Source organism: Tasmannia lanceolata, unplaced genomic scaffold (genome assembly GCF_043159265.1).
Source record: "Tasmannia lanceolata isolate RefF3 unplaced genomic scaffold, GAP_Taslan_0.1 ptg000005l, whole genome shotgun sequence".
In the NCBI taxonomy this organism is placed as follows: Eukaryota; Viridiplantae; Streptophyta; class Magnoliopsida; order Canellales; family Winteraceae; genus Tasmannia; species Tasmannia lanceolata.
Genome location: NW_027518682.1, coordinates 12,861,674 through 12,877,914, shown reverse-complemented (window position 1 = coordinate 12,877,914; position 16,241 = coordinate 12,861,674). Strand labels below are relative to the sequence as shown.

General features: G+C 39.6%; 1 protein-coding gene and 1 pseudogene across 4 annotated transcripts; one reads left to right on the top strand and one right to left on the bottom strand.

The window, feature by feature from the left end:
- Positions 1-1,595: 1,595 nt before the first annotated feature.
- Positions 1,596-3,860, bottom strand: LOC143876666 (F-box/LRR-repeat protein At1g67190 pseudogene; annotated as a pseudogene). Of its 3 annotated transcripts, none has more exons than XR_013250450.1 (2): positions 3,708-3,860; positions 1,596-3,104 (listed from the first exon to the last, which is right to left on the bottom strand). The product of XR_013250450.1 is annotated as an F-box/LRR-repeat protein At1g67190 pseudogene, transcript variant X2 (transcript). The 3 variants fall into 3 exon arrangements; XR_013250449.1 differs by having other exon boundaries at positions 1,596-3,090; positions 3,708-3,858; XR_013250451.1 differs by having other exon boundaries at positions 1,596-2,868; positions 3,708-3,857.
- A 1,320-nt stretch (positions 3,861-5,180) lies between these two features.
- Positions 5,181-14,354, top strand: LOC143877546 (transmembrane 9 superfamily member 3-like). The gene is made up of 7 exons (XM_077379664.1): positions 5,181-5,538; positions 7,124-7,164; positions 7,257-7,845; positions 7,946-8,080; positions 8,257-8,413; positions 8,502-8,986; positions 13,939-14,354. Exons 1-7 carry the CDS (start codon positions 5,384-5,386, stop codon positions 14,153-14,155), a joined length of 1,779 nt encoding a protein of 592 aa, XP_077235779.1. The 5' UTR covers positions 5,181-5,383; the 3' UTR covers positions 14,156-14,354.
- The last annotated feature ends 1,887 nt before the right edge of the window (positions 14,355-16,241 follow it).

Here is a 16,241-nt window from a genome sequence, read left to right as displayed (position 1 = left end):
GCGCACCTAAGCTTAGGTGCGGTCGACCGCACCTAAGCTTAGGTGCGGTCGAGGGCCCAAACACATGGGTCCCACATTTTTTGTGTTGATCAAAACCATTCGCTTGCAAGGCCCCATCATAGATAGGGTGTGTACAAAAAATCAGCTCCATTGGATCATCCTAACCCCTCCAAAAGTGGAGGGCAAAAATGCGCAAATTTGTGGCAAACGGTGTCTGTCCATTTTGACCTCCACAAATGGATGGGTTAGGATGATCTTATGGAGCTGATTTTTTGTACATACCCCATCTATGTAAGGGCCTTTCAAATGAATGCTTTGGATCATCCTAACAAAGTGAGCCCACATGAGTTTGGGGCCCTCGACCGCACAATCTTATTCCTATATATATATATATATATATATATATATATATATATATATATATATATATATATATATATATATATATGAGGAAAAAGATTATACGCTTGAAGCGCATTTCGTTAGGTACGCTTGAGGAAAGAGAAGTTTTCTCATTGGTTGAAATGGTGGGCCCAAATGCGCTTTTCGAAAACAAATGTTGCGGCGTTACGGAGGGTGCGTCTTCGACGTACCCTCGAAAAAAAATTAAAACAAAAATAACGTCGTTCTCTCTCACGGAGTTCTCTCTCTCTCTCACTGTGTTTTTAAACCCAAAAATTATACCCAAACCCTTGAAAGAAAAAAAAAACCCATCGTTAAACCCAAACCCTCGAAAGAAAAAAAAAACCCATCGGCTCACGGAGTTCTCCATCTTCACGGTTTGGATCACCCAAACCCAAACCCATCGGCTCTCCATCTTCATCTCTCTCACGGAGTTCTCTCTCTCTCTCTCACTGTGTTTTTAAACCCAAAAAGGAAATCATCTCTCTCACCCCTTCTCTCTCTCTCTCTGTGAAGCGATCTGCGAGAAAGGTAGGCTTCATTCCAAGTTCATCTCCATCTTCATCTCTCTCATCTGTCTCTGTCACGGAGTTCTGTTTAGGCGAAAAAAAAAAAACCCAAATCTGGATTTCTTCGCACTCTCTCTCTCTCTGTTCTCTCTCCGATCTCTCTCCGATCGGAGTCCTTCAGGCCGCAACATTTTTTTGGGTGAAAAAAAAACCCCAAATCGCACAGGTACGCTCTCTCTTTCTCTCTCTCTCTCTCTCTCTCTCTCTCTCTCTCTCTCTCTCTCTCTCTTCTGAAACCTACTTCTTTTGGGTGAAAAAAAACCCCCAAAAAAACCCCCCTGCAATGGTGGGAGCCTCGTGTACTGGGCCGCCCCTATCTTCTTCTTTTTTAAGTAAAATCCATCAGTTGTAGCATTCTTTTTCTGAGAAGGAATACCAGAACTGACAAACATCAGAATTAAAGACCCACCAGAATAGAATTAATAACTAAACTTGATACTCTCACCAGATTCACCCATCTCATCCAGTTAAGCATGCAAACTCAACAATTTTCCACGTGAGATGGCACATGGATCACAAGGAATAACATATATGGGCAAAGAAGGCAAAACCCGTTCAGAAGTAGCAAACAATTCTAGAAGGAAAAAAAAAGAGAAAATTAGAAACATGAGCCAAAGACATGACTAAGAAGCAAAGGAAGAGAAAAGGAATTGAGTGTAGAACGTGTTCCTTCTGCAAAAAAAAAGAATATCGGAATTTACAAGTGCTTTAGCTACCATGTAATCCGATAAAGAAGGACAATACTTGGGATATAGAACAGAAAGGAATGCTCAGATTCAAAGTGCAGTATGGTTTACCTACTTACAAAACTCTTACAGGATCAAAAGCTGAATGCCCATCAAGGGATTCATGGAATCTTACTCATACTCAAATTGCACGTCAACATGCGTATATCTTCTCATTAGCCGCACAATGGATGAAGTAAAATTTGCCAACACATGAAATTCTTTGTGAGATTTTTCCTCAGAGACGATACCGTGGATGACTAACTTCTTAACATTGGGGCATCTTTTAAGCAATCCTTCAACCCATGGTGCGAAGAGCTCACTAATTACCATCCATCCCAATTCCAATACCACTACATTTTCCAACTCAGATGACCCTTGCAAGCCATAGTGAAGCAATCCATGTCTTAAATCATAACATAATGCAAGATGACTTAGCTGAGGGAAGGAAATGGCAATCGTTTCCAGATCCACAATCTCATCTTCGGCATCAAATACAACATCCCAAAGCCGAAGCCTTCTTAGTTTAGATGATGTCGATATCATCTGGTAGAATTTCGGCCACATAATCGGAAAGTTGCTGACATCTACAACCTCCAGATGCTCACTACTCTCCCCAATATCTAGGTGAATGACATTGACGTCATCAATTTTGAGACACTTTAAAGAACCCTTGCCGATAAGCTCGAAAAGCTCAAGTGTTAAATCTTTTAAATGTAAAATTTCCAGACTATCTGCTTCCAATATAAACTTGTCCAAGCAAATCCCTTCGATATAAATGCTCTTCAAAGTAGGACTGCTCAGTTCCATAGTTGTTTGTGCATCTGACATTACAATCTCTGGATTCACTAGTGTCAAAGCCTCAATCTTTGGGCACGCAGTAAGCAACAGGCTAAGATCCAAGGCTGAAATGCTAACATAACTCAACGAAAGGGATTTCAGACAAGGGAATTTCTGGTAATTGGGTTCAACCCCAGTGATAGAATTGTAAGCCAATGCTAACATTTCTAGCTTCTGTGTACCACATTTCTCCAAAATATTAAAATCGGAACTTGTGGGAACATTATAGAACAGACGGTGCAAGGTTTCTCTGGTATGCATAAGCCAAGCAATAACCGGAGCTGCCGAGAATTCGTCAACGTCATCCATATAAATTGACAGACATTGTAGACCTGCGGTTTGAAATATAGTCTGGGTTATAAGAATCTCCAATTGACTAGTAGTAAGATCGCGATAAACAGGCCAGTCATTGCAATTGAAAGAAAGGGTATGAAGGTGATCGCAGCATGCTTCTCGCCATTTCCGGCATGTTGCTGAGGCAATCACTACATCTCGAGCAGCTCCGAGTTGAGATAATATGTTTCCAATGACTTCCACTGGAAGATACTCCATTCCTAGAAGATAATAACTGGACCAAAATCAATAAAGGCTTTAATTTTATTTTATTTTTTTTTGAAATAGCTAAATAATGGTTTTATTCTTCTCTATCTTATCAAAAACCATGATGTGTGAAACACACTATCTCTAATTTTCAAAAGGAGTTAAAGAAGGTTCCAAATTTTATCAGGTTTCAAGAACTGCAAAGCCATTTGGGAATCAAAATACTCATTTCAAACTCAGTATAACTTGTTTCCCATCCTTTAAGACTAGAAATAAGTCAATCTATCAACTCACAAGGGAAACACTAGAAAACCAACTCACATTATTCAATACACCAAAGATTAGGGGCATCTAAATTTCCTCTGGGTTCCATGAAATTTCAATCTAATCATCAAGAAATCAAGCATCCCAGTTCTCACAAAATCAATTCCTCTAAAAAATAACAATAGTCCACAGACCCAAGTAAATTTTCCAATAAAAATAAAATAAAAATACCAACTGTTTCCCACCAGGGGGCTCATTAGATTTTAGATTTTATCCAGAACTTGGAAACAATCAATCAAACAAACAGAATTCAAACTCCAACTGTCTAGAAGATGTAAGAGAGAATAAATGGTTTTTTGTGCCGTACCTCTTAGATAGGGAGATGGATATCAGGCGAGTGCAAAGATATGAGAAAAAAGAAGAAGAAGGGGAGTGATAAATTTAACGGCACTTGGGAACCTTATTCAATGCCCTAACGTTTTACGTTAATAAGGGGTCGAATTTAGGGATCCGATAGCTACGGATTGATGAGATGACTACAAGTTAATTTGTTATGTATCTTGTGGGGTCAATGACTATTTGAGTTTTATGTGGGGCAGTGATAAATTCACCCCCTTCAAAGATGAATTCACTTAGTACTTTTCAAAATGGACTGTACAGCCTACACCACATGTAAGGGTAATCTTATGGAAATGATTTTTGGGGCACAACCTATTTATGTTATGTCACTCCGATTTCGCCTTTGACTCGTTAAAAGAGCTCATCTCCAATAAGCTCGAAGAGCTTTTTGGGTCGCAGGGTATGCAGTTGCCCGCGCAAATGAGTACCCAAAAAAGATTTGCACTTACTGGCTTCATATAATTCAGGAAACACTCACCCGAGGAATCTCACTTCACTGCTCCGGGCTTAGGAAGAGGTTTTCTTTGTACTCCGGAAACGCCATAATCGTTCCGTTCAGTCCGTGGGCCCTCACTGGTTGCATATGTGAAAAAGAAAGACCTTCTAATGGTTTTGCTATTTGACCGACCAAGCTTAGTGGTTTTGTGTTTTCAAGTCTATTATCGCACTCTGCCCAAAGAAATCCATTGATTGGAACGAAGTCTTGTCGCAAATTCGAGCGCTCCTATTGTCGACACTAGCCTGGTAGCTTCGTTTCAATCCCCGAAAAAAGCCCAGCCCTGCCCTTTTCCTTCGATTGAAGATCTGCTTCTTGTTAGTGACAGAGAGAAAAGCCACTCGCCCTATTTAGGTAGGTTGTTGGGAACCTCGGTATCATGCTACTGTTAAAAAGTAGAAGAGTAATGGACCCCTAAGTAACGCTAATTGAGGAGAAGATGAGATAGCATGATTTGGGCACATCCAAGGTGGCCTTTGGATGCTCGGTTGAGAAGAAAAGACTCGTGCCAAGTTGATGAAGTAAAAAGAAGTAGGGGCATACAGAAAACAACTTGGGTAGAAACAGTAAGGAAAGACTTGAGGGCTAGTAACATAACAGAGAACATGACCTTTGACAGGATAAAATTGAAGAAAATGATCCATGTAGACGAACTTAGTAGATCCTTTCACCTTCTTCATGAAAGTTTTCTAAAGGATTCGTTAGCCGACCTCAACTAGATTGGGACAAAGGCTTAGTTGAGTTGAGTTAACCTATTTTTGTTATGGCCCATCAAATGGGCGGTTTTGATCATCCTATGGTATCGGCAGTACAGTTCATTTTGAAAAAAGGGCGTGAATTCATCCTAAAATGCGGTGAATTTATCACTGCCCTTCATGGTTGTTAAGTTTTATGTAAAAAGACTCAACTTTCCTCCAACCCCTTGATAATAGCTGTAATAGCTCCACCCACATATAAAATCCCACGTTGTACTTTGAGATATGTACTTAAAAGCCCGTCCAAATGCAACAAGAAAGCAATTCCCCAATTTCTAATTCTGTTTTAAAACCTTTCTCCCTTTCCCTCCATTTCAAGATCTTCAACTCTCTTACGTCTCTCCCCCTCTCTCCCTCTCTCTCTCTCTCTCTGAGATTCTTTCTCCAGCTCTGATGGCTGGAGATTCTGGAATCAATTTCTTTCTAATCTTCCTCGCTCTCTCGATCTTCGCCGGACCGGCGAAATCATCACCGGACGATCATCGCTACGCTGCCGGAGATCCAGTTCCCCTCTTCGCGAACAAGGTGGGCCCTTACCACAATCCGAGGTACACAATCTCTTCCCTCCCTCAAATAAATTCTCATTTCTCTTCGAGTCTCTTCTCTTTTCTTGATTTGGATCTGGAATTTAATTCAGATCTTTATTGTCGATCATTCTGTTAATTAGGTTTGTTTGTAAACCTAAATCATCCCTGAGAAATTTATAACTCTTTTGGTTGAGAAGAGAAGAATACTGCTGAAAATGATCATTCTAGGATTGTAATGATTCCATGACATAGCAAAGTTAGGAATCTAGGTTTTTCTCTTGTAAGGATCTCTGAGAAATTAATGACTCTTTTGGTTGAGAAGAGAAGAATATTGCTGGAAATGATCTTTGTAGGATTGTAATGCTTCAATGACATGACAAAGTTAGCTTTCTTTGCTTCTCTTGTAAGGATTTGTAGCAATTTCCTAAAAGTTGTATGAAATTTTGATACAGGCATAGGCATCCCTCCAATCGCTTGCAATTGCCACATCTTCCATAGTTATCTCCTATTATTTAGGCCTTTTATTTGTTTAAGTTCAAGTCGTTTGGGTAGGATAAATATTAGTCCTGATTTATCTCATTGCAGTTTTTAGTTCTGTTTATCTCTATCTTTCAATGTTTATCTCCACGTATCTGCAATACGTGAGAAAGTGGGCTACAAGCTCTGTATTTAAATGACTATTTTTCATGAATAAAGCGAGTATCAGTTTATTCAACTGTAGATTGCAGGTGTAGCTTCCCTCCAAGTAAGCTAACCATTAAAAATAGGTAGAAAGAAGAAGAGTCCCGCATCAAATTTCTAAGGCAATCAAGTGCTGAATTTGAATGAATCCTCAGTTTAGTGTGCGTTAGTGTGCACAAATGCCGTGGAAATTAAATGCCTAATTTCCTGAATTTTCATATTTCATTGTAGTAAATTGCTATGAAGAGCAGCGATTTCTGAATTTTTATTTCGTTGGATGAAATTATTATTTAGAAGTAACAAAGAGACAAAATTCATCGCCTGATCATTTTATTGATTCTTCCACTGTTGGTGCCTTCAGATATAATCCGTCAATCATGTAATTTTTCTTTTCGATCTGCAATGCTCAGATCTTTCACCCACAAAGACGTTGTGGATAGTACAAACCAATTATTTTCTAGACCTTGTTATCAGTCCTTGGACTATTTGAATTGACTGTTCACCACTTCACCTTAATCTCCACTTTATGCATGACATGTGTTTGAGGACTGGAACTGGTCTTCTTCTGGGTGCCATTTTGGATGGGTAAAAAATCTCACTGATTGGACAATCCTAATTATCCAGTCACTGGCCTGCAATATAGATGGTTAAAATAAAAATGGCCAACGGTTGAAAATCACAACGTAAAAATCTTTTTACTGTAGTCAGGACTCAGGATTGTGTTATTGGTGTGCAATTTTTGCACAGTGACCCATCCATGGCTTCCAAAGTAGATGAGCAGTCCCAGTGACTGTACCATGTTTACAGTCGAGATTGGAGTGGACTTCCAATTAAGGTGGTCTCAGGACTACCTTTCATTTCCATTTCATGTGTTTTTTTTTATGTTTATGTTTTTCTAATTTTAAGATCATTTTTCACCTTGCAGTGAGACGTACAGGTATTTTGACTTGCCATTCTGTCTTCCAGGTTGGCTTTTATAAGTTAAACTGTTGGATGCTCTTATACAGGATACACAGTTTAGGCCTGTTGTGATGATACTTTTGTTCGTATGGATGCAGATCAAGTAATCAAAAAGAAGGAAACCCTTGGGGAAGTCTTGAATGGAGACCGCCTAGTCAATGTTCGATACAACTTGAATTTTAAAGAGGACAAGACTTCGGAAGATGTTTGCTGGAAGACGTTGTCAAAAGACGAAGTTGCAAAGTTCAGGGATGCTGTCAAGAATGATTATTACTTTCAGATGTACTATGATGATCTTCCTGTATGGGGTTTTATTGGCAAAATCAAAGAAAAAATGGGGATTCTTAATGAGACAAGGCCTAGATATTATCTTTTCGAACATTTACAGTTTGATGTTCTTTACAATCAAAATCAAATCATAGAGATAACTGCCTTTAATGACCCAAACTATGTGCTCGACATTACTGAAGATAATGAAACCACAGCAGTCTTCACATATTCAGTACATTGGGAGGAAACGTCAGTGAGTTTTGAGAATCGGATGGACAAATACTTGAAAACTTCGTTACTGCCGCAGCATCTACAACTTCATTGGGTTTCTATTTTTAACTCAATTGTCATCATTATACTCTTGATAGGGTGTCTCTCCGTAGGAGTTATGCGAACTCTTAAGAATGACTTGAACAAGTAATATGCCTACCTTTTGGTAAATTCTAAGCATATATTTGAACAAGCAAATGGAAAATTTCTATGGTTTTCTAAATGTTAATGTTTATTAAATTTGTAGGTATTCTCATGGAGATGACCTAGAAGATAATGAGGAGGTTGGTTGGAAGTATCTCCATGGTGATGTATTCAGATATCCCCGGTACAATCCTTTACTATGTGCAGTCTTGGGATCTGGTACTCAGCTGCTGACCTTGTAAGCTAGAAAGCTATTTTTTCATTTATGGTTTGAATATGTCCAAAGGAATTGTGTGATAATTTATCATTACACCTTTAAATTTGTAGCTAACTATAAGCGGAGGCTGTTAGCTGTTGGCATTATGAGCATTAAACTTTTACTTTTATTTCCAATTTATATGCTTTTTCGTTCAGGGTTTTCTGCATATTTTTTCTGGCATTTTTGGGCATTTTCTATCCCTTCAATCGTGGAGCACTGCATACTTCTCTTGTTCTGATTTACGCCCTTACATCTGTTATTGCTGGGTACACTGCTACTTCATTCTACACTCAGTGGGGAGGAATAAAATGGGTAAGTACATGTACTTTTATTGATTATTCAAGTGCCTTTTCTTGTTTCACCTCATCTGATCACTTCTCTCAGTGTTAATGTCTTGCAGGCAGGAGTTATGCTTCTCACCGGGCTTCTTTTTCCTGGGCCCTTGTTTTTAACATTCTCCGTCTTGAATACGATCGCTGTATCTAATAGTGCTACAGCTGCATTGCCATTTGGTACCATAGTAGTGATTCTTCTCATATGGTTACTTGTCGCAATACCATTGCTTACCGTGGGTTGCACATTTGGAAAAATCTATAGTTCTGAATTTCATGCACCTTGTGCTACCAAAAGAATCCCAACAGAGATTCCACCATTACTTTGGTACAGGAGGCCACTCCCTCAGATGTTTATGGCCGGTGTTTTACCATTCAGTGCAATCTTTCTTGAGCTACATTTCATATTCACAAGCTTGTGGGGCCATAAGATTTACACAATATACAGCATTCTGTTCATCGTCTTCATCATTCTTATTGTAGTCACTGCATTCTTAAGTATTGGATTGACATACTTCCAGCTTGCCGGGGAAGACCATGAATGGTGGTGGAGGTTTGTATCAGTTGCTGTGCCCACTCATCCTTTGTTGTTTAACCGCATCCATGTTGAATGACACTTATTGATGTTGAATATACACTAGTGAAGGACTTAAACTGGGCAATTGCAACAGTTTATCTATGATCCAAGCAATAGACGGCACTCATGCTGTGTAGATATCAGGCATGGTTGATTGCTACATTCTGACTGATTAGAAAGACAAAATTTAAGCCAAAACTTCTTTAAAGAAAGATGATCAGATGGACCAAAAACTAACTTTAATCGATTGTAAATAGAATACTTAAAACAGGTTAGATACTGTTAGGTAGATAGCTTTATATGCTCATGTTTATTTTGGTGCAATGGTCCATGTATATATTTGCCCTCTGATGGCCACTCTTGCATTTTTGCCAATCATGCTTCATCCTTCCTTTAACTTTATATGCTTATATTTATTTTGGTGCAATGGTCCATGTATATATTTGCCTCTCTGATGGCCACTCTTGCATTTTTGTCAATCATGTTTCATCCTTCCTTTTCTTCCTTATATATTCCCAGGTCATAGAACAAGGAAAACTTCTTTACATATCATCCAATTATTCTTTTTTGCACATTTCCTTGCTTGTACTTATTCTCCCTAACATGGTAGTTTTCATTTGTTAAACTTGTCGATAACATTACACTTTTGGTCAGGGAAGGAAATTTATGCTTGTAGGATTAATTTCCAATACTTCTTGTTGCTTTGATAACAAAACTGATGCAGAATCAATAGGGAAGGAAACTCTAGTTCTTGTTGAAACTAATTATCTGTTAAGAGTGGCAGTGTAATTACATACCCATGTAGGGGCATTCTTGTCATTTCTTGTAACCCTATTTCACTCTAACACACACACACACACACACACACACACACACACACATTTTCGTGTGGGAGAGGATACAACTATCTCATCTCTTCTCTTCTTCTCTCTTTTACTCATGGAAGATGAATACTATTAACAATGTATGATGGTCATCGCGGTTGAAGCTTTCGCCGGCCCTCTCACCATTGAAGAACTTCCGCCACCTCAAACAACCCTAACCCTAACTTCGCTAGCGCTCTCCCGCAGCCGCACCTCCCTCCATTGCAGCCGCACCACCCCCACCCCAATCATCATTTTGGTTTGAGCCCTCCCCCTCCCCATATACCATTACACATGGTCTTCCAAACCCAAAACCCTAACCGGAAACTCCAAACCCTAATTCCTAACCCGAAAACTATTTTCTCCTTCATGATCTAAACACCCTCTCTTGCCTTTTCATTCGGTATTTGTCGGCTCAGATGGAGATGGTTGCTGATTTTTTCCTTTTGGCGGTGCTTATTTGTGTTGTCGGGGTCTTTCTCCTTCCCCGCTGTATAATGGCGTGTAGGGCAGCATGCCGATTGTGGTTATCGATGTTGGTTTGTCTTCCCTGTTGTTGGTTCTGATTGGTGGTTTGTGGTGGTGGTGGTTTGTTGGTTATGTTGTTGGTGGTTCTTTGTTGGTGACTCCTTTGTGGTCGTTGTTGGAGATTGTTGTTGTTGGTGTGTTGTTACTTGTGGAGATTGGTGATTCCTTGGTGGCTCTGTCGTTGTCATTGTTGGTGATTTGTTGTTGGTAGTGTGTTGTTGCTTGTTGTTGATATTCATCATGGCCACGCCTGTCTCGTCTACCGCTGCTGCCATTTCTTCTTCCATGTCGCTTCCTATGGTCCCGATGACCTCCATCAAGCTTGAGGGCCGACAATGCAAAGGAATACTTTTCTTCTGCTTCTGGTTTCTGCTCTTTTTTGGAGTCCCACGGTATCCTTCATTAGTCTTCTTGTGTGTGTTGTCGGGGTCTTTCTCCTTTCCCGCCGTATGATGGTGTGTAGGGCAGCGTGCCAATCGTGGTTATCGTTGTTGGTTTGTCTTCCATGTTGTTGGTTTTGATTGGTGGTTTGTGGTGTTGGTGGTTTGTTGGTTATGTTGTTGGTAGTTCTTCGTTGTTGGGGGCTCCTTTGTGGTCGTTGTTGGAGATTGTTGTTGTTGGTGTGTTGTTACTTGTAAGAGATTGGTGATTCCTTGGTGGCTTTGTCATTGTCATTGTTGGTGATTTGTTATTGGTAGTGTATTGTTGCTTGTTGTTAATATTCATCATGGTCACGCCTCTCTCGTCTACCGCTGCTGCCATTTCTTCTTCCATGTCGCTTCTTATGGTCCCGATGACCTCCATCAAGCTTGAGGGCCGACAATGCAAAGGAATACTTTTCTTCTGCTTCTGATTTCTGCTCCTTTTTGGAGTCCCACGGTATCCTTCATTAGTCTTGTTGTGCATATACCCCCAGTAGAATGGGGCTGCAGAGTGGAAGGCGCGGACCTTACTTGATATAGCTCGCACTCTTCTCTTTCAGATGAAGGTTCCCAAGCTTTATTGGAGCGATGCCATTCTTACGGCTTGCTTCCTCGGTAATCATCTTCCCTCTTCTGTGTTGGTAGGTCCCATGTTCTCCTTTCTCTGTCTATCCTTCGAGTAACCAACTGGGTTCACCTAAACACTAATATAAATCTACCTATACTAACTCGACTCTTCAACAACCTCTTTGAAGAAGAACTTATTTATTATGATATTAGATTGTGCACAATCTCCTTTAAACATAATCAATAATAGAAGGCATCCGCATCACCATTAAGAGGAATCCGATCACTTGAAAGAGAATGGAGCAATCAATATTGTGGATGTAGAGTAAAAGGCAATGTTCTTAGTTGATGATCTACCGCTTTGGTCTATGAGGTTGTCTTTACCTTGGAAGGTCCCTTACAAGGTGCACAAGTCTCCATTAGACGGAAGGGTGTGGCTCTTTGGCGTAAAGTCATGGGTTTGCTCCCTAGTGACGGGCGTTCGAATCCCCCCTTGCTTACCCGATGCGCGTGGTTTCCGGGTGATTGCGCGCATCCGTAGGGAAATAGTCCTACCCCCGAAGGGGGTGGGGACACCCTTCGTTACCAAAAAAAAAAAAACGTCTCCATTAGACGGGTAACCATGAACAACAAGTTTCACAATGTTGCTAAGAAGAATCTAACCTCTTGGAAGTAGGAACATAATGGAGCAATCTATGGTTGGAAGAATTACCGTACATGCATTGTAGTAAGCCATGGTCTTCGTAGGTAAATATGCTTTAGTTGGTAAGGTTGGTGTTCTTTGTAAGGCCACATAGTAGTGTTTTGTCACTTTGCAATAACCGGTGTGCATATGTTGGTACGGTGGTCTCCCATATGAGAGCTAGACACATCCTGGTAGAGTTTTATTCCATCAGAGGGAGGAGTTACATGAGAAATAAAAAATAAGGAGAATTTGCTATGAGCAATTCTCAACTATTCCCTTTAATATCGGAGTTATCATTGTTACCCTTTAAAAAAGGTATATCCTTGAGCTTTTGTTCAGTTCCCCTTACTTGATAAATGCTGACCAGAATGCGCTTCCCTTAACAATACCTGAGCCCACACTGCTCCCTTCTTTTTTTCTCTCTGTCTCTTTCTTTCTTTCTTCTTCTTCTTCTCTCTCTCTCTCTCTCTCTCAGCTACCACCCCGTCCTCTCTCTCATGTAACTCCGCCTTCTATCTCATAATAGCCCCCTTCTCATAAATGTTGACTAAAACACACTTCCCTTAACTATACCTAAGTCCTCCCTTCTCCCTCCCTTCTCTCTGTCTCTCATATAGCCCCTCTTCTCTGACTAAAATTCCATGGTATAACTTATTCAAAAGATATAAATGATAATACCCATAATTAGAGAGGGATAGCTGAGATTTTCTCTAAAGATACACTTCCAATTCTTTTGAGCATGTGTTCAAGTTGAAAAAGTGTGAAAAATTGTTATTTTTATTATTATTATGATTATTTTTTATGTATGGCATCTTACTTGAAAGACTGTATGCTCATGAGACTTTCCTTTTTCTTTTCAGATAGTATTAGGGGCAGTTTTTCCTATTTTTTTAGTATTTAACCTTCATGTTTAAGGTAAGAACATTATCATCATTTTGTTTAGATCTGTATCTGAAAGAGGCTCTAATTCTTGTTGTATGATAAAAAGAAATATGGAGCTCTGGCTTCTTTCATATTATCAAGTCAGCTTTATGCTAACAAGCAATGTTCTTTATCTACTTTTTAGTTTATGGAAGCTTCTACCTAATGTGTGCTTCCATGTTGGAATCTCGTTCGGCGTCCAAACATCCTATTTAACACCCGTTCTTCTTTAATAATGCTTACAACTGTTTATTCCCTGGTCATGCACCCAAACATTTTGTATGGAGTTGAGCCTCTAGCTCAATTGGTAAAGACTATGTTGTTTGACCCTGAGGTCCGAGGTTCGATCCAGCTTACCTACAAAAAAAAAATGTATTAAATTAGAACCCATATAACTAAGGCCCTGTTGGTTTAAGATTATGACAACCAATTGCGAGTCCAAAACAAATTATTGTACTGAAAATTAAACTTCGTTTTGAGTCCAATAATTGGTTTTGGACTCGCAATCGTTTGTCATAATCCTAAACCAACAGGGCCTAAATAAGACCTCCTAAAATTTCAAACCAGACACTGAATCTTCCTGGAACACTGTTTTATTGCGTGGCTAATAAAAAGTGATCTGCACTGGATAAGTTCTGTTTTTAAGCACTGTCATTCGTTGATTGCCTTACCCGAAATATTTACCATACTATTCAAATGTCATAAGTGCATTTAATTTCATAAATTATTTTTTCTGGGGATCGTTCTAAAGTCGGGGAATTCTAGTGCCAGAAAAGCAATTGTAGTTGAATCACAGTAACAGAAATACAAGCTCAAATATAGGATCTGAGATATTTAGGAGGCTTGTTTGACAGTAATGTAGCTTGCTTTAAGACCTGCATATTACTTTAATCCTGATAATTTCCTGACTTGTTTGCTTGTTCACTGGATATATTAATGCAGATCTGTGTTATGTGGGGGCTCGAGTTCCATTTTTGTGTACGGTTATTCCTGCTACTTCTATTCTAAATCACAAATGAGAGGTTTGATGCAGACATCTTTCTTTTTTGGCTACAATGCTTGTATATGCTATGCCTTCTTTCTGATACTCGGGACCGTTGCCTTTCGTGCTACCTTCATGTTTGTTTGCCATATATACCGCGCCATCAAATCCGAATAATTCTTCCTTCACATCCTCATCTTCTCCGATGTGTAATGGCTATCTTGTGAGCATTTTTTATGTCGGGAATTTGAATCGTCCATGCTTTTACTACTCGTAAGTTTCTCAACTTTTTGATCATAAGAGGTCAAAAAATCAAATCACGGCCATGAAGATGTACATCTGGATTTTTTTTTGGAATGTTCATTGTTACAAATCATACAGGTTTGAGCCATAGCATGATGAAAAACATACAGGAAATCCATAAACATGCATGTATATTCACGCATACATAATAACGTGTGGATCCCATATGAGCTTACATGGGTAGGGTTTTCATTGTGTGATATGTGCCAAATTAAGGACCAACAGTGTTACGCCTTCGTACTTTTATATGCATAATAAATGATAAGCTGAAGGTCGACCTTTCAAAACAATACAGGTCTACAAGGGCACCCCCGTTAGGCCACCTCAACAAAGTGCACTTATTGTTCCTTTAATTTTATATTTGTCTAACTCGTTTCATGTGTTTATGGGTCTTTTAAGGGACGTTGTTGAGATGGACCAATGGGGCGCCTTGTAGCTGGTTTTTGCAAGGGCGCGTTTCAGTTTATCATTCCTCTAATAACAATTTGAGCAATTTAGGGCCTCTTTGGACGGCCCTATGAATTATTTGCATGTAATGTTATATGCGAATGCTTTGGAAGTAAATAAGATTATTTGGAAGTGAAAAAATCTTTCAAAATGGATAGCAGTCACGAGCATCTGCCTCTACATCTCTCTATCTCTGACTCTCTCCCTCTACCCATCAGCAGTCACACCACTCGCACCAATTACTAGAAGAGACTATTAAATTATAATTTGTATGACTCTGGGGATTCATGCACATAAAAAAAATATGCGTGCTTACCTATTTGGATGATCTAAACCATTCATTTGTTGGTCTAGGATCTACGTATTTGGATGATTTAAACCATTCATATGTTGTGGTCCCCGCTCTAGATGGGCCGTGCGCGTAGAATGATCTTAACCCTTCGCGATGTTTACATGCTCTTCAGAATTTTGAACATTTCACGCCAAGTGCATCGGAGGGTTAGGATCATCCTGTGGATAAACTTATGGTGAGAACCAAAAATGAAGAGCTTAGATCATCCAAATAGATGGCTCCCATTCTACTTGGTTCTAAATTTATAGATGGTGTTTTGAAAATCCGCTCCGTAGACTTGGCATTGAATGCTAATAAGATTAGGGAAGTGATAAATCGACCCCCATATATCTTAAATCTGCCCCTATGTGTCTAGGGTCGATTTATCACTTCCCTAATCTTACTGTCTGCGTGCCATTATTCAAATGGTTAGATACTCCCATCAGTGTGATATTCGGGCCCACTAAATGAAGACATATACCATGTGTACCATAGAGATTGGACAGCCTACCAAAAAGGTTGGTACCAACTACCACCATCTCCAATTGGTGCAATTTCCCACTTGCCCTGGCATTTATCTATTCCAAACGGGTTCAAACACTACAATCGAACTATATAGATACTGAACTATGCTTCATGGGGATAGCAAAGTAGAGTTTATTTTATCCTTGGATAGGCTTGCAATACTTCGTTCACGCCTGTGAACAACCCCAATGGGCAGGGTATACTATACTTCCTGAAAGGGTCTTACAATTCTAAAAGGGAAATGATAACCCCCACATGCTAAAAGGATAAAATCCCCCCTTTAACGGTTTCTGTGAGAATAGTTCACTGTTTGAGGATAAATTCACCCCTTTAATGTTTTTCTTTGCCTTTAAAACTCAACAGATAACGTTGAGGACTTGAGGGGGGGATGGGATTTTATCCCGCGCGGGGGGGGGGGGGGGGGGGGGGGCGCAAATATCATTTCCCTTCGAAGGTCCATAATCATTTTTGTTCTCAAAATCCAATAGGAACAGAGCCCGAGTGTCTGTCTGAATTTTTAAGCATATGAAAAAGGAGGAAAAACAATAAACAAATGAAAAATTGATACAAACACCCTTTTTTTTATAAAGACACCAGAAGTTTAATCTTTTATTTTTTTGATTCGCTGTTGAGAATGCTAATGAGGGTTTTAGGAAG

Excerpts from the sequence above, each read along its gene's own strand:
- LOC143877546 (XM_077379664.1), top strand. The coding sequence starts at position 5,384 with ATGGCTGGAGATTCTGGAATCAATTTCTTTCTAATCTTCCTCGCTCTC. Across the intron at positions 8,081-8,256 it reads GGTACTCAGCTGCTGACCTT|GGTTTTCTGCATATTTTTTC; the intron begins GTAAGCTAGAAA and ends TTTTTCGTTCAG. Across the intron at positions 8,414-8,501 it reads AGTGGGGAGGAATAAAATGG|GCAGGAGTTATGCTTCTCAC; the intron begins GTAAGTACATGT and ends AATGTCTTGCAG.